The following is a 14,659-nucleotide window of genomic DNA, read 5'->3' on the forward strand; positions in this document are numbered from 1 at the left end:
ATTAAAAAGTCATGGGATAGGAGGCAATGTTCAGTTGTGGATTAAGAATTGGTTATTGGACAGAAAACAAAGGGTAGTGTTACATGGCCATTTTTCTCAACGGAGAAGGGTAAATAGTGTTGTGCCACAGGGATCTACTGGGACCCGTGCTATTTAACTTATTTATAAATGATCTGGAAATTGGAACTATGAGTGAGGTGATTACATTTGCAGATGGTACTAAACTGTTCAAAATTGTTAAAACGTATGCAGACTGGGCATCCAGACTGAGCATCCAAATGGCAGTTGAAATTTAATGTGGACAAATGCAAAGTGATACACATTTAGAAGACTAATCCAAATCATAGTTACCGGATGCTAGGGTTCACCTGGGGGGGGGGGGTCAGTGCTCAAGAAAAAGATCTGGGTGTCATCGTGGACAATATGCTGAAATCTTCCGCTGTGCAGCGGTGGCCAAGAAAGCAAACAAAATGCTAGGAATTATTAGAAAAGGGATGGTAAACAATTCGTTTAATGGGTAAAGCGAGGATGAGAGATCATGTTACACTATTATATATAAAATTCTATTGGTTACCTATGAAATTTAGAATTAAATTTAAGATTCTGATGTTAGCACACAGAGCTTTATTTGAACTTCAACCTCCATATCTTTCTTTCTTGGTGATGTTCTATGCCCTGCGGCGATTATTAAGATCTTTAGATGGCAATCAAGTTACTTCACCTCACATATTTAAAGTACAGTGGTACCTCGGTTTACGAGTGCACCGGTTTGCGAGTGTTTTGCAAGACGAGCAAAACATTCGCAAAATCGGCGCCTTGGAAACCGAGCGCGCCTCGATTTGCGAGCGCCCCCCCCCCCCCCTGTTAACCGGCACCCTCCCCCGTGATATGGCACACACACCCCCCACCGCCATCGGGCACCCCCCCGCCAAGACTTGAGGTCCCCCAACCCACACGAACCCTCTTCTTACTTCAGTGTAGCCTCTGCACCGGCACCAGCATGTCCTGCCGGTGCCCGAAGATCTGCCTCCTGTGCTGGGCCTTGAGCATGTGTGCATGCTCAAGGCCCAGCACAGGAGACAGATCTTTGGGCACCGTCAGGACATGCTGGTGTCGGTGCCGGTGCGTAGGCTACACTGAAGTAAGAAGAGGGTTCGGATGGGTTGGGGGACCTCAGGTCGCGGCGGGGGGGTGCCAGATGGCGGAGGGGGGATGCCGGATCACGGGGGGGAGGGTGCCGGTTCGCGAGGGGACCTTCGGGGGGAGCAATGCCGGTTCTCTTGGGGGGGGGAACAGAGCTGCTGGCCTCGGGGGGGGGGGGGTGTGGAGGGTTGGAACCTATCAAAGCGAGTTTCCATTATTTCCTATGGGGAAACTCGCTTTGATAAACGAGCATTTTGGATTGCGAGCATGCTCCTGGAACAGATTATGCTCGTAATCCAAGGTACCACTGCACATTTGTCTTCTACTAGAAGCAGTGCTTTTTTCTATCTAGTACCAGTCTTGCACATTAGAATTGAGAAAAGAAGAATCTTTGGTAAGGTCTAAAAGGAGTTTAAAATTACATTATTTTAAGCTGGCCTTCTCTGTAGACTTGACAGGTATTGTCTGCATATGAATGTTTCTGCTATGTTTGATTGAGATTTTCTATCTTAATGGAATTCTTTTATTACTTTATTACTATTTTATATTATTTTGTATACCGCTTTGTTCTTATTTATAGTTTTAAGCGGTATAGCAAGAATTTTAATAAACATAAACATAATGCCTCTGTATCGCTTAATGGTACGACCTCACCTTGAGTATTGCATTCAGTTCTGGTCTCCTTATCTCAAAAAAATATATAGCAGCACTATAAAAAGTTCAAAGAAAAGTGACCAAGATAATAAAGGGGATGGAACTCCCCTCGTATGAGGAAAGACTAAAGAGGTTAGGGCTCTTCAACTTGGAAAAGAGATGGCTAAGAGGAGGTATGATTGAAGTCTACAAAATTCTGAGTGCTGTAGAACGGGTACAAGCGGATCGATTTTTTACTGCATCAAGATTTACAAAGACTATGGGATACTCAATGAATTTACAGAGTAATACTTTTAAAACCAATAGGAGGAAATATTTTTTCACTCAGAATAGTTAAGCTCTGGAACGCATTGCCAGGGGATGTAGTAAGAGCAGTTAATGTAGCTGGTTTTTTAAAAGTTCCTGGAGGAAAAGTCCACTGTTAAGACAGACATTGGATGGTAGCATGGAATGCTGCTACTAATTGGGCTTTTGCCAGGTACTTGTGACTTGAATTGGCCTCTGCGAAGATGGGATACTGGGCTAGATGGACCATTGGTCTGACCCTCTAAGGATTTTCTTATGTTCGTATGACCTTTATTAAAAATGGTGATACCATTACTAAAGAGAGTTAACAGATTTACTCTGTTGATTGGTCAGTCAAACCCATAAAGTATCTGGTGATGTGGCATGTAGCAAAGGGGGTATGTTAGGAGCATATCCCGCAGTAAGTACACACTAGCACTTCAGCTTAGTAAAAGGATCCCCAAATGTATCTGGTTTTTCAAGATCTGGTCCTGTACAGCCATATTTTCAGAACATAAGCTGTGCCTCTGCTGGGTCAGACCAGAGGTCCATCATGCCCAGCAGTCCGATCATGCGGCGGCCCATCAGGTCCAGGACCTTTATAGTAGCCCTCTATCTATACTTTTCTATCCCCTTTTCCTTCAGAAAATTGTCCAATTCCTTCTTGAACTCCAATACCATACTCTGCCCTATCACGCCCTCTGGAAGCGCGTTCCAGGTGTCCACCACCTGTTGGGTGAAGAAGAACTTCTTAGCATTGGTTCTGAATCTGTCCCCTTTTAATTTTTCCAAATACCCTCTCGCTCTTGTAGTTGTTGAAAGTTTGAAGAATCTGTCCCTCTCCACTTTCTCTATGCCCTTCATGATCTTGTAAGTCTCTATCATATCCCCTCTAAGTCTCCGCTTCTCCAGCGAAAAAAGCCCCTGTCTCTCTAATCTTTCAGCGTATGAAAAGTTTTCCATACCTTTTATCTAATGCGTCGCTCTCTTCTGAACCCTCTCGAGTATCGCCATATCCTTCTTTAGGTACGGCGACCAATATTGGACGCAGTACTCCAGATGCGGGCGCACCATCGCCCAATACAACGGCAGGATAACTTATTTTGTTCTGCTTGTAATACCCTTTTTGATTATTCCTAGCATTATATTCGCTTTCTTAGCTGCAATTAAAGTCTGTTTGTCTGGAGGCTGGCACATTATCAAGTGGAATATTTGAATTATTTGGCTTTGCCCAAGGCAAGCTAGCTCTGACCATGTCTCTGGATCTTAATCCTGTATTTGACCCTGGAGATGATTACCTTCTCATTGCTAGGCCACTGTGGTATGATCCTTCATTGGTTTCATTTTTTTCTCTCAGATCATGATTATTCTAAGTTAGATGCACTAAAGACCACGTGGGTCAACTCCAGTCCGATTTTTGGCCGAATATAAAAGAGCTATTGATGCACAAAAAATTTTGCATGCAAATGATTTAAACGGAGGTTCGTCTTAATCCCTGTCTTTTCCGTACGATTGATCGCTGTAAGAGCTGGCAGGGGAAGCTCAAACAGCTGAGAGGCAGGGGAAAAGCATCCTCCCACCCAGCTGTTCAGGGCAGGAAACTTTTTTTTAATGGGAGTATCTGACCCATTTATAAAATGAAAAGAAAAAGCCCCCCTCCCCCACTGATGACGGCACTCCCCGACATCCCCCCAATTAACAGGCACTGGGGACTGCCTCCCCTCTGCATGAGAAAAAATTGGCAGGAGCTCCCTCCTGTCATGCCAACCCCAGAGGGATGCCCACTCCCTCCTGCCACTACATCCCCACCCCCGCATCAGGTGTCACCCCCCCCAAACCATCCCATTCCCTCCCTTCCCCCCCCCAAAAAAAAAAGGCAGGAGGGATGCCAACTCTCTCCTGTCACTGGATGCTGAAATGTATATATGGAATCATTTATGTGAAGTTCACAGCACTGCCCTCTAAGGTGCCCCACTGCTCTGTTGACACATTTATTTGGCCAGTCCATTAGAATGGTCCATCTAAATGGTGCTGATTTGGACTTTTCTAACTTGGACATTTTTGTGATTGAAAATGACAAATAAAATTAGATGTCCAGGCAGTCTAGACGTTGTGGCGGCCATGACATCCAAGTAGCTGATTTAAAAAACAAACAAACAAACATTTGGACGTCCCATTCAAAAATGGAGATTTCTGTGCTTCCAATTTTGGACGTTTATTAGTTATCCTTTTTGAAAATTTCCCTTCATGTTTCTTTAGAAAATACTAGCACAGATCCTGCAGATATGGCGCAGACATTAAAGGTGCAGGCATTTACACCAGCTGGCATAGATGTTAGTACAGTGTGTAAAGAACATGTATATAGATGCATTCTATAAAATATACACTTACAGTGGCATGGTAAGGGCGTGGTTTGTCCTGGGCACCTTCTTGGTGAGGGCGCAGGCACCTGTCCTCATCTCTGCCCCCCCCCCCCCACATTGATTTTAATATGCTGGGGACTGGTGTCTAACACAAGGCTTTGCACAGGGTTAGCTTCTGTGCAGAACCATTTTCAGCATCAAATGTTCACAAAATTGTATGCAAACATCATGTTCTTCCCCCATGTCAGTGTCTGCACAGTTTGCTGTATTAGCTCCTTCATTCATTCAAGTAGACCGTGCTACTTTATGCAATTAATTATCCATTCTTTTCCTATCTATTTTTTTTTTTTTCTTCTTCCCAACAGCTAGCAAAGCTTGAAAAACAACAGCAAAGAAAAGAGAAGACCAGAACCAAGGGACCTTCTGAATCTGGTAAAGAGAAATTTGTCCCACGCAGCAAAGAAGATCCCAGTGCCAGTAGTGGAGCAGAGGGTGATGTGTCTTCTGAGAGAGAACCGTAACCTATTGAGAGCAGAACCCTCCAGGTATGTAACTGGGCTCACCCTACTGGCACCATCAGCTCTCGCTCCTACACTTTATGGCATCATGAGTTGACACAAAAAAGGAAGCACAAGGGGCCTTCAAGTTCTGAACAGTCAAAATTCCATTTATTGAAGGACCTGGTACGATCCATGTTTGAGTTTTTGTCTGCGTCAGGGGACATTCAATGTAATCACTAAAAGGATGCCAAAGATGATGAAGTGGGGCAAACTGGAAACAACCACAGCAACAACGCACCCCACTTGTTAGGGTTCAATTAAAGGAAGGCAAGAGAGCTAACAAAACCATTTTCATCAATAAATATGAATATCCAGCTTTGGCTCCTCTAATTGCCTCCTTTTTTATATATGGAATGTAGCTTATTTGTTTACTGCTGTTTTTCTTTCTGTTACTTTTCAAAAATAATAACCAAAACAGCACATTTTTCTTTTACTTATCCTTTTAATGCAGTATCTCTAGCATGCCCCGGTGGGACCCGTTTCGCCCACAAGGACTTTTTCAAGGGTTCATAGAGGAGCTCCATTTCAGCGTCCTCACTCATTTGGGGCTAGAATTGATCAAGGAGGAGGTAATTAGAGGAGCCAAAGCTGGATATCCATATTTATTGATGTAAATGGCTTTGTTAGCCCTCTTGCCTTCCTTTAATTGAACCCTAACATGTGGTTGTTTCCAGTTTGCCCCACTTCATCATCTTCGGCATCCTCTTAGTGATTACATTGAATGACCCCTGACACAGGCGGATGTGCAAAAACATGGACCGTGCCAGGTCCTTCGATAAATGGAAGTTTGATTACTCAGAATTTGAAGGCCCCTTGTGCTTCTTGGTTGGTTTGTACTTTGACTCCCTTTCTGTTTTGACTGTCATGAGTAGCCGAACAGTACAGACTTTTATTTCTGTGTGCCTTAGTAGAATGGAAATCCTATTGAAATAAAAACCAGATTAAAAAAAAAAAATGATCATAACACATAGTATTCCATTCATTTCTGTTCCCCAGAATAGAAACTATGAAACCATAATTGATTTTTATGAGGCTATTTTTTCTGTTTTTAGTTAACTTCTGTACACTCTTAGCAAGCTTCGTTGTATGAACAAAAACTTGTCGTAGTGACTTTTCCATAGGGTTTACCTCTGCTGGAAAAAAATAAAAATATTTATCCACATAATTTTGTTTCTATACTAAGCCTTTGAATTAGGGAAAGTGAGGTAGTTTTAACAGTGACCAGTGAATCAGGAAAAGTTTGGCACATAAGTTTTAAGATTTCTTTCTTCTACTGACTTTCTATATGACTGAATCCCTAGCCAGTCAGGGTCTCAGGATATCCCCAATGAATGCGCATGAGATAGATTTGCATACGGTGCCTCTTTGATATAGGATCTATTTCATGCATATTCATTGTGGATATTCTGAAAACTTGACTGGCTGGGGTTTCCCCAGAACAGGTTAGGTCGGAAGGAGGAACTTTCTCAGCGCTTAATCCCTTGGTTCTTTTAAGAGCTTAAACAACAAATCTTGTAGCTGTGATCTTGTTTGTGGAGATCTGTCTTTGTTTTTTCAGTATTGATTTCACTGTTAATGAAAAGTCAGTTTGTCTGAGGAAGTCTCATATAATTATAAGGCAGCGAGGAAGCTGCATGTAAAGCAGCCTGGCCATTTATCATTAGGATTGGGATGGGGCTCGGCGCACAGATGTTCTGTGAACTGCTTACGGCTATATTTAGTTCCTTGGAGAGCGCTGTCAGTTTCAGGCAATTGTCTTATTATTATTTCTAGGCCAGAAATGGTTATTATTCAGCATGATTTATGCAAAGGCCTGCTACTTTAGAGCATGGAGAAAATATGAATGTTATTTCTTGACTGAAGGAAAATATTGATCTCTGGACTTTTGTGACATGGTTTACTCGAGCAGCAATGGTGGCTGCCAAGAGAACACACCTGAGTCTGCCAGAGTGACTAAATTGGTCTTCTATCTACTGTTAAATCTGCCAACAGTTGGGATTTTAGAAGGTGTTGTGTGGTTTCTTCTTCATTGTCGCAGTCGCAGGGAATCAGAGCTTGTCTCGCATGTTCACTGACTGAGCCAAGACTATCTAGAATGGCAGTCTCAAACTCCGGTCTTTGAAGGCTTCAAATGAGTCAGTCAGGTTTCAGGTTTTCCATACTAGTGAACGGGTATGACAGATATTTATATATCCACTGCCTCCATTGTAGGTAGTTCTTTCTTTCTCCATTAGTAATATACCGAAGAACCTAGAATGAGGACCGGAGTTAGAGACCTCCAGGTGTAGAATGTGCTGTTCTTTCACTGTCCTTTTTGTGCTCCCATCTCTAACTCTCTTTCCATTGCCTTTCATTTGTTTTTGTTTTGTTTGTTTGTTTGGTTGTTTTTTTTGGGGGGGCACCAAAGAAATGAGCACTGAGCGCTATTCTATAAACCAGGGGTGCCCACATTTTTTGGCTTGCGAGCTACTTTTAAAATGACCAAGTCAAAATGATCTACCAACAATAACATTTTAAAAAACACAAAGCACACTGTATGCAGAGAAAATGTTAATTATCATTTGTAATCAGGGTTTTTTTCAGAGGTCAAGGCAGATGACTTTAAAATATGCGATGTCACCTCAGTAACAACTATACAAAAATAGACAAATATACCCCTCCCCTTTTAATAAACCGCAATAGCTGCGCTGAATGCCCTGCGCTGTTCTCGATGCTCATAGGCTTCCTGTGCTAAAAACCGCTAATGCGGTTTAGTAAAAGGGGGGCCATAGTGCAAAATATAGACAGCAGATATAAATTCTCAAAACGGACACATTTTGATCAGTAAATAGGAAATAAAATCATTTTTCCTACCTTTTTGTCTGGTGATTTCATGAATCTCTGGTTGCACTTCCTTCTTCTGTAAAGCCAATATATCTTTCTTTCTCTCTCCCCCTGCCCCCTCTTTATTTCTGCCTTTCTTTCTCTCTTCCCCTGCCCCCCCAAGCCATCGTGCCGATTTCTCTACTTCCTTGATTCTTTCCCTACCCCCCCCACCCCCAAGCCAGCAACGCGATTTCTCCCTGCTGCTTCCCCAAGCCAGGCCTGGCGCGTACAAGTGCCGGGCCCACAAGATTTCATCTCCGGCGTCAATTCTAATGTCGGAGAGGAAGTTCCAGGCCAGCCAGGCAGCGATTGGCTGACCCAGAACTTCCTCCCCGACGTTAGAATTGACGCCGGAGGTGAAATCTTGTGGGCCCAGCGCTTGTACATACCAGGCCTGGCTTGGGGAATCAGCAGGGAGAAAAAGATCGCAAAGGCAATGCGATCGACTCGCGTTGCCTTTGCGATCGACCATTTGGGCACCCCTGCTGTAAACAGTGCTGAGAGTTGGGTGTCATTTCTAGAATAGAGCGTACATCCGGGATCTGTGCACAATTTTGGGTGCAAGGATTTACACCAACTGAAACTTGAAGTAAATCTCCATGCTTAAAATAGGCACAGCTCCCCCCCAAATCTAAAATACTGTGCACCTCTTTAGTGAACGTCCCCACCCATGCCCTTCCCATTGCTGTGCCCTTTTCAGTTGCACACTGAAAAATGTATAGAATGGTGCCTAGCAAGATGTGTGTTTTAATCCAAATTGCTGCCAGTTAACGCCAATAATTTAGTGCCCAATTATTGTCCCGAGTTAGCTTGTTGTTCTATTAAATTGCATGTACAAATTGGGTGTGTGTCGAAAATTGCTTGCACTATTTTCAGCACTGTATATATAGTTTGGGGGTATATGTTCACAGGCAGCAGATAAATGAATAGAGGGTAATCAAGTTTGCAACTTAGTCAGTGTAACGACAGAACCCTAGTGTTGCACCCTCGACAATCTGCTTTTCGTCCCGATTATATTACCGAAACAGACTTCACGTCTATGATCAGTGAAGTCCATTCACATGTAGACAATAGCCACATTGTACTTGCTATATCTCTCCATATCTCACCATACATTTTCTTATATACCCCAAGTTTCAACAAGGATTCAATGCGGTTTCGATCTTTCTGCCACTTTGACCTAATTGATCACACTCTTAAACTTTCCCGTTTAGTTGATCTAGGTCTGACCAACACAGTTTTGTTCTGGTTCAAATCCTTTCTCAATGAAAGAACATTCAGAGTGCAACCAACTTCATCTGCTTCACCTTCTGCATCGATGCAACTTCACTGCGGGGTCCCACAGAGTTCCATTCTATCTCCCATGCTGTTCAACTTATTCCTTACCCCTCTGGCATTGCTGATATAACAATTTTATATTCTTTCATTTCACATTTATACAGATGACATAACCCTCTTATATCCTACGAATTTCACAAATCCAAAATTTCAGTCTCTACAGCAGGGGTGTCAAACTCAATCACATAAAGGGCTGAAATCTAAAACATAAGCTAAGTTGTGGGCCAAATTTTTTATTAAGATACTTAGGGGTGTTTTTATTAAGGTACGCTAAGCGATTTAGTGCGCGCTAAATGCACACCTTAATAAAGACTTTTCCTCTCTCTTTTAGGTCCTAGTTCACGCTTGCTGTCTAACACCAGCTCTGGCAGGATACACAAAACAGAAAATAAAATTATTTTTTCTACCTTTTGTTGTCTGGTCATTATTCAAATCATGTTGGTCCCAGGCTCTGGTTGTCTTCTGATAACTCGCTTGCCAGGCTTTCCTGCCCATTTGTCATTTTCTTCTTTCTCTGTGCTAATCATCCATTTTCCATCTCTGTCCTCCCCTTCCATTTCCCTTCCCTCCCCTGGAGGTCTGGCATCTTTCCTTTTTATTATTTCCATCCCCACAGCTGCAGCGATGGACCCCACCATCCTCAGATCCACCATCTCTCCTTTTCTCAACTACGCTTTCATCCAGCATCTCTCCCTCCTTCCCCATCACCCCAGGATCCACCAACTCTCCCTTCTCTTCCCAATTACCCTCCTATCCAGTATCTCTATCTCCACCTCTCCACACCATCCTTGGTGTCAAACTTCTCTCCCTTTCTGTTCCTTTCCTCCCTCCATCCCATTGTCCACCATCTCTCTCCTTTGTTTTAGACCCATTATTTCTTCCCCGCATTCCAGCATGTGCACGTCTGTTTGAACTTCCCTCCCTCCATATACTTCTACGCCAGAAATTACCTTGGAAGAGCAGGTGGGAATGACCTTGGAAGAGCAGCATTCGACAGTGATATCTTTAGATGTGAAGCTTCAGATGACTAATACTACCCAAGAAGAATTAACAGAAAAGCTGGAGGACTTAGAAAATAGAAACAGGCGGGCAAATTTAAGATTCTGCGGAATCCCAGAAACTCCTGAATATAGCAATGTTGAAGAAGTTTTGTAAAAATTAGCAAACTATATTTTATCTGAAAATGGTGCAACTACAGCTCCTGAACTTATAAAACTTGATAGAGCACATCGGGTCATGGAGAGCATGAAAAGCAATAAGGCTAAAGATATTATAGCTTGTTTTTCTGAATTTGAAGTGAAAGAAACTAATTTGGCTAAAGAGAGATTCATGGAAAGTTTAACATTCATGAGACACTTATCCGATAGAGGTATGTCAAGATTTGGCAGCTGACACTTTGAGGTGCAAAAGCGGAGTGAAGCCGGTTACATAGCAATTGAGAGATCACAACATTAAATACAAATGGAGATATCCGTTTGCTCTGTCATTTTATTCTCAGGGTAAACTTTACTCGGTTAAAACTTGTGAGGCGGCAAACAAATTCTGGGCAATAAGGAGGTCAATTTGCTGGTTACTGGATCAGAGCAGACTCCCTCTGAAACCTTGCCCTAAGTGACTACAGAGAATGACGCAACAAACAGCAGATATCAAATTGCCCTTGGGGAATTCTCTCTGAATGTTTCAGTCCTCCTCCAACTGATCACCATAGCTGGTTAAGCCAACCGAAGATATTGTGGTTTGAGATATTTTAATATTGTGACTGATCTTAGAAACTGGATGTTATCTTTCTCATTGCTTTGCAGAGCTAAAAGCTTGTCACACAATAATACAGAGATCAAAAGCGCTGGGACATTTATGGTGGAGACCGTGCTGTGTACTGAGCGAGTATTGTGCCTGTTGGGGCTGGCTTCACATTCTCCAGTAGGCATGGGAATTGTTTTTGTCTACACCTTATGTTTAAGGGAAATCTTATGGGGGGATGATTCCTGGGTTTACTTTTATTCTATATTGAAGTATGTGTGTTTTGATTGGATGATTTTCTCCATTATATTGCATACTGTTGGAATGCATGCCCCTTTAGTTGCTTGCTTGGTTTAGCTGCTGTTAGGCTTGAAAGGCCTAGAAAAAGTATGAGTAGAGTATGGAGTCCCTTCATGGCTCGAGTGGAGTCTGTTGAAGCTGTAGGGGTATTTGGTTGGACTGGTTGTTGGGTTACCTTGCTAATATAGGATTTTTTGGTGGTGGTGGATGGAAGGGTGGAAGAGTATGTTCAGTATTGGGTTATTTCTAATTCTTTGGGGGAGATTACTTGTTCCTGGGGATATAGGATGCTGTTTTATGTCTACTCCTCCTCAGTCTGCCCAAAGGGCCCTTTGGTGTGGCCCTCCACCATGTTCTGCCGGCGGGAGAGGCCTGCCTGTCTCCCGGCCCTTTAAGGAAGGGGAAGCTTGACCTGATGTCAGGGGGCAGAGCCTCATGCCTTGGCAGTGCAGGAACTCTGGTAGAGTAAGGAGGGATCGATGTGCTGCCTCCTTATGCTGTTGGAACGGTGTGGGCTGCAAGATGGCTGCTTCAGTTGGTTCTGCCGGCCCTTTAAGGAAGGGGAAGTTCGGCCCAATGTCAGGGGGCAGAGCCTCATGCCTTGGCAGGGCAGGAACTCCAGTGGAGTAAGGAGGGACCAATGTGCTTCCTTCTTACCCTGCTGGAACGGAGTGGGCTGCAAAATCAGTGGCAGCCAAAGCTGAGGGCGTGCCTTCATGCAACGGGAGTGCACTTTGAACATCTGCTTAATTGAAACATTACTTTTTGACTTTTACATTTTTCTGGAAGATACGTCATAAAACTTTTTGTTGTGTTTTCATTCAGTTCACAATTCATTTTCAAAAGGTAGTGTTGTGGTGCAGTGAGAAATATTTACAACATTTTACATCAACTTCAGTCAGCACGACGCACTAAATTTCATAAATTTCGAAACCCAAGACAACTCCGCAACTGGACACTTGGAAACAATACTGGACGAAGTAGAAAAATGGATGACAAACCACAAATTAAAACTAAACTCGGACAAAACCAAATTCTTAATGCTTGAAACGGACAAAATCCCATCCATAACAGACCTGGAAATTAAAACTATCAAATACCCAATCCAGACCTCCCTCAAAATCCTGGGAGTGCTGATAGATAGATGCTGCACTATGCAGACTCAAATCAACAAAACTACCCAAAAAGCATTCTTCACAATGCGCAACTTAAGAAAAATAAGAAAATTCTTCGACAAAGAACACTACAGGATCATTGTTCAATCCCTGGTACTAGGACTTGTGGACTACTGCAATATCCTATATCTACCATGTCCTACAAAAATGATCAAAAAACTACAGACCATTCAGAACACAGCTCTCAGACTAATCTATTCCCTCGGAAAATATGACCACATAACTAACGCCTACCTAGACTCACATTGGTTACCGATTAGAGCCAGAATCCAATTCAAACTATACTGTCTAATCTTCAAAGTACTCAACGGTACAGCACCTGCCTATCTAATCGATCGTCTAAACCGTAACCTTCCACCCAGAATAAGAAGATCACTGACACCATTCTCATACCCACCACTCAACGGCACTCATCGCAAAAAGCTTTATGATAACCTCATAGCAACACATGCAGCAAAACTCGAACCCTCCATAACCAGATTGTTAACCTCAACATCTGACTTCAAAGCATTCCGTAAAGAAATCAAAACGCTACTTTTCAAAAAGCATATTCAAAACACCTAATCTCACTCTCCTCTTCCACGTACACCGACCAGGTTTACCCACTCCCTGGCACCATACCCTCAACCGACCAAAAAAAAATAAAAATAAAAAAAATTATATAAAAAAAAAAAAAAAAATTAAATTAAAAATCAAAACCGATTCATCCTACCGAATCATATTACCTACCAACGCCTGGAAAAGATTTGATATGTAATGTAATATAACTGCTTTCATCCAATGTTACTAAGACTATACTCATTCTATTACTATGTCTTACCCTAAATGTCATGTACCCTCCTGGAAATGTCCAGCTTCTTCTTATGTAATCCGCTTTGAACCGCAAGGTACAAGCGGAATAGAAATCACTAATGTAATGTAATGTAATGTAATAAGAATCAGCTGATTCTGTGTAAGAAACAACAATGAAAAAATTTTGGTGGGGGTTTTTTTTTCCAGTTCACAGTATATTATTAGGAGTTGTTAGAAACAAGTTGCTTATGCCAAATTTGTGTGCATTCTATTTTACTTAGTTATGACAGTAATTACATAGTAGTTGCTGTCAGTCCACAGGCACAGTGACATAGTAAATCTGGTTTAGGCATGGCATTTCACTAGGAATGTGCTCTTATTATAAAAGATTATCTTCCTGCTTTTGATGGAGACAAAGGTCCTTGATTTACCAACCTATGTTTTACTGTTTGCTATAAAAAAAGGCATGTTTACTGGATAGCATTGGGAAGCTGAGTGGCCCGTATGCTGACTAATGGGTATTATAAACTGTCATAATTCATTGGAATTTACAGTAAGGGGGAAAATGACGGGACTGATCTTATTGCCCAAAGAAAGAACTTATATGCAAATGCAATAATATGTTTTTATTTGCATTTAAAGGGACATCATCAGAAAGCCGCACTAGATCTTAATAAATTCACAAAAGAATTAAAGGACGCTGACATCTGAGCTTTGCGTGCAGCAGATTTCATGGAAGAAAAAAGAGGAAAGTGAAATCTGGTCATTCTGAATCTACATCATTCTGTATAAAACAAACCAAAGGAATGCTCCCTCCTTCCCCCCAGTTTCTGTCATATAGAAGTAGTGGTAAAAGTCAGTTGTCAAGGCATTTTATACATCTGCATTCAGCTTCAACTGGACAGCATAGAAAGTGTGATCATGTATTTTTTTTTTTATACAGATTGTGTGTTGATATGTTAATGGCATAAATGCGTGGCTCATGGTCTTAACTAGATCTTTATTTTGTATGTGTTCCTTTAATTTAGCTTAAATGTCAAAGAAGAGATCTGGCAATGTTTTCTGTTCTGCTTCTCATTGTGTTGTGTGGTTTATCTGTTTCTGAAGCGGCGGATGAAAGTTTCCCATACTGTGATCACTGGCTGCCTTCCACCAGACGTGGCTATAAAGTTTTCACACTAGTGTAAAGTTATATTTAAAAAAATAATAATAATAAAGGAAGAAACTAGTGCCCACTGATGTTTTATTATACAAAAAAAATTTCTTGATAAAAACAAAAACATTCTGATTAAATAAGCTGTGATATTCTGTGTTACTGTTGGTTATGTTATTAGTGTACGATTTTAGCTCTGGCAACTATCATGATACTTGCTAATGGACATCCAAGACAGACTGGGGTCTGGTTTGTTTTTATTACAGTCTTGGGGGTCCTTTTACTAAGGTC

General features: G+C 42.0%; 1 protein-coding gene across 1 annotated transcript in view; it reads left to right on the forward strand.

Moving 5' to 3' along the window:
• Nucleotides 1-14,450, forward strand: part of DTD1 (D-aminoacyl-tRNA deacylase 1) — a 117,057-nt gene extending 102,607 nt beyond the window's left edge. Inside the window, exons 5-6 of the mRNA XM_033939251.1 lie at nucleotides 4,811-4,990; nucleotides 13,858-14,450. Of these exons, the coding sequence (XP_033795142.1) occupies nucleotides 4,811-4,966 (156 nt within the window). The 3' untranslated portion in view covers nucleotides 4,967-4,990; nucleotides 13,858-14,450. The remainder of the gene's footprint in view (nucleotides 1-4,810; nucleotides 4,991-13,857) is intronic.
• Nucleotides 14,451-14,659: the final 209 nt, after the last annotated feature.

Source organism: Geotrypetes seraphini, chromosome 3 (assembly GCF_902459505.1).
Source record: "Geotrypetes seraphini chromosome 3, aGeoSer1.1, whole genome shotgun sequence".
Lineage (NCBI taxonomy): Eukaryota > Metazoa > Chordata > Amphibia > Gymnophiona > Dermophiidae > Geotrypetes > Geotrypetes seraphini.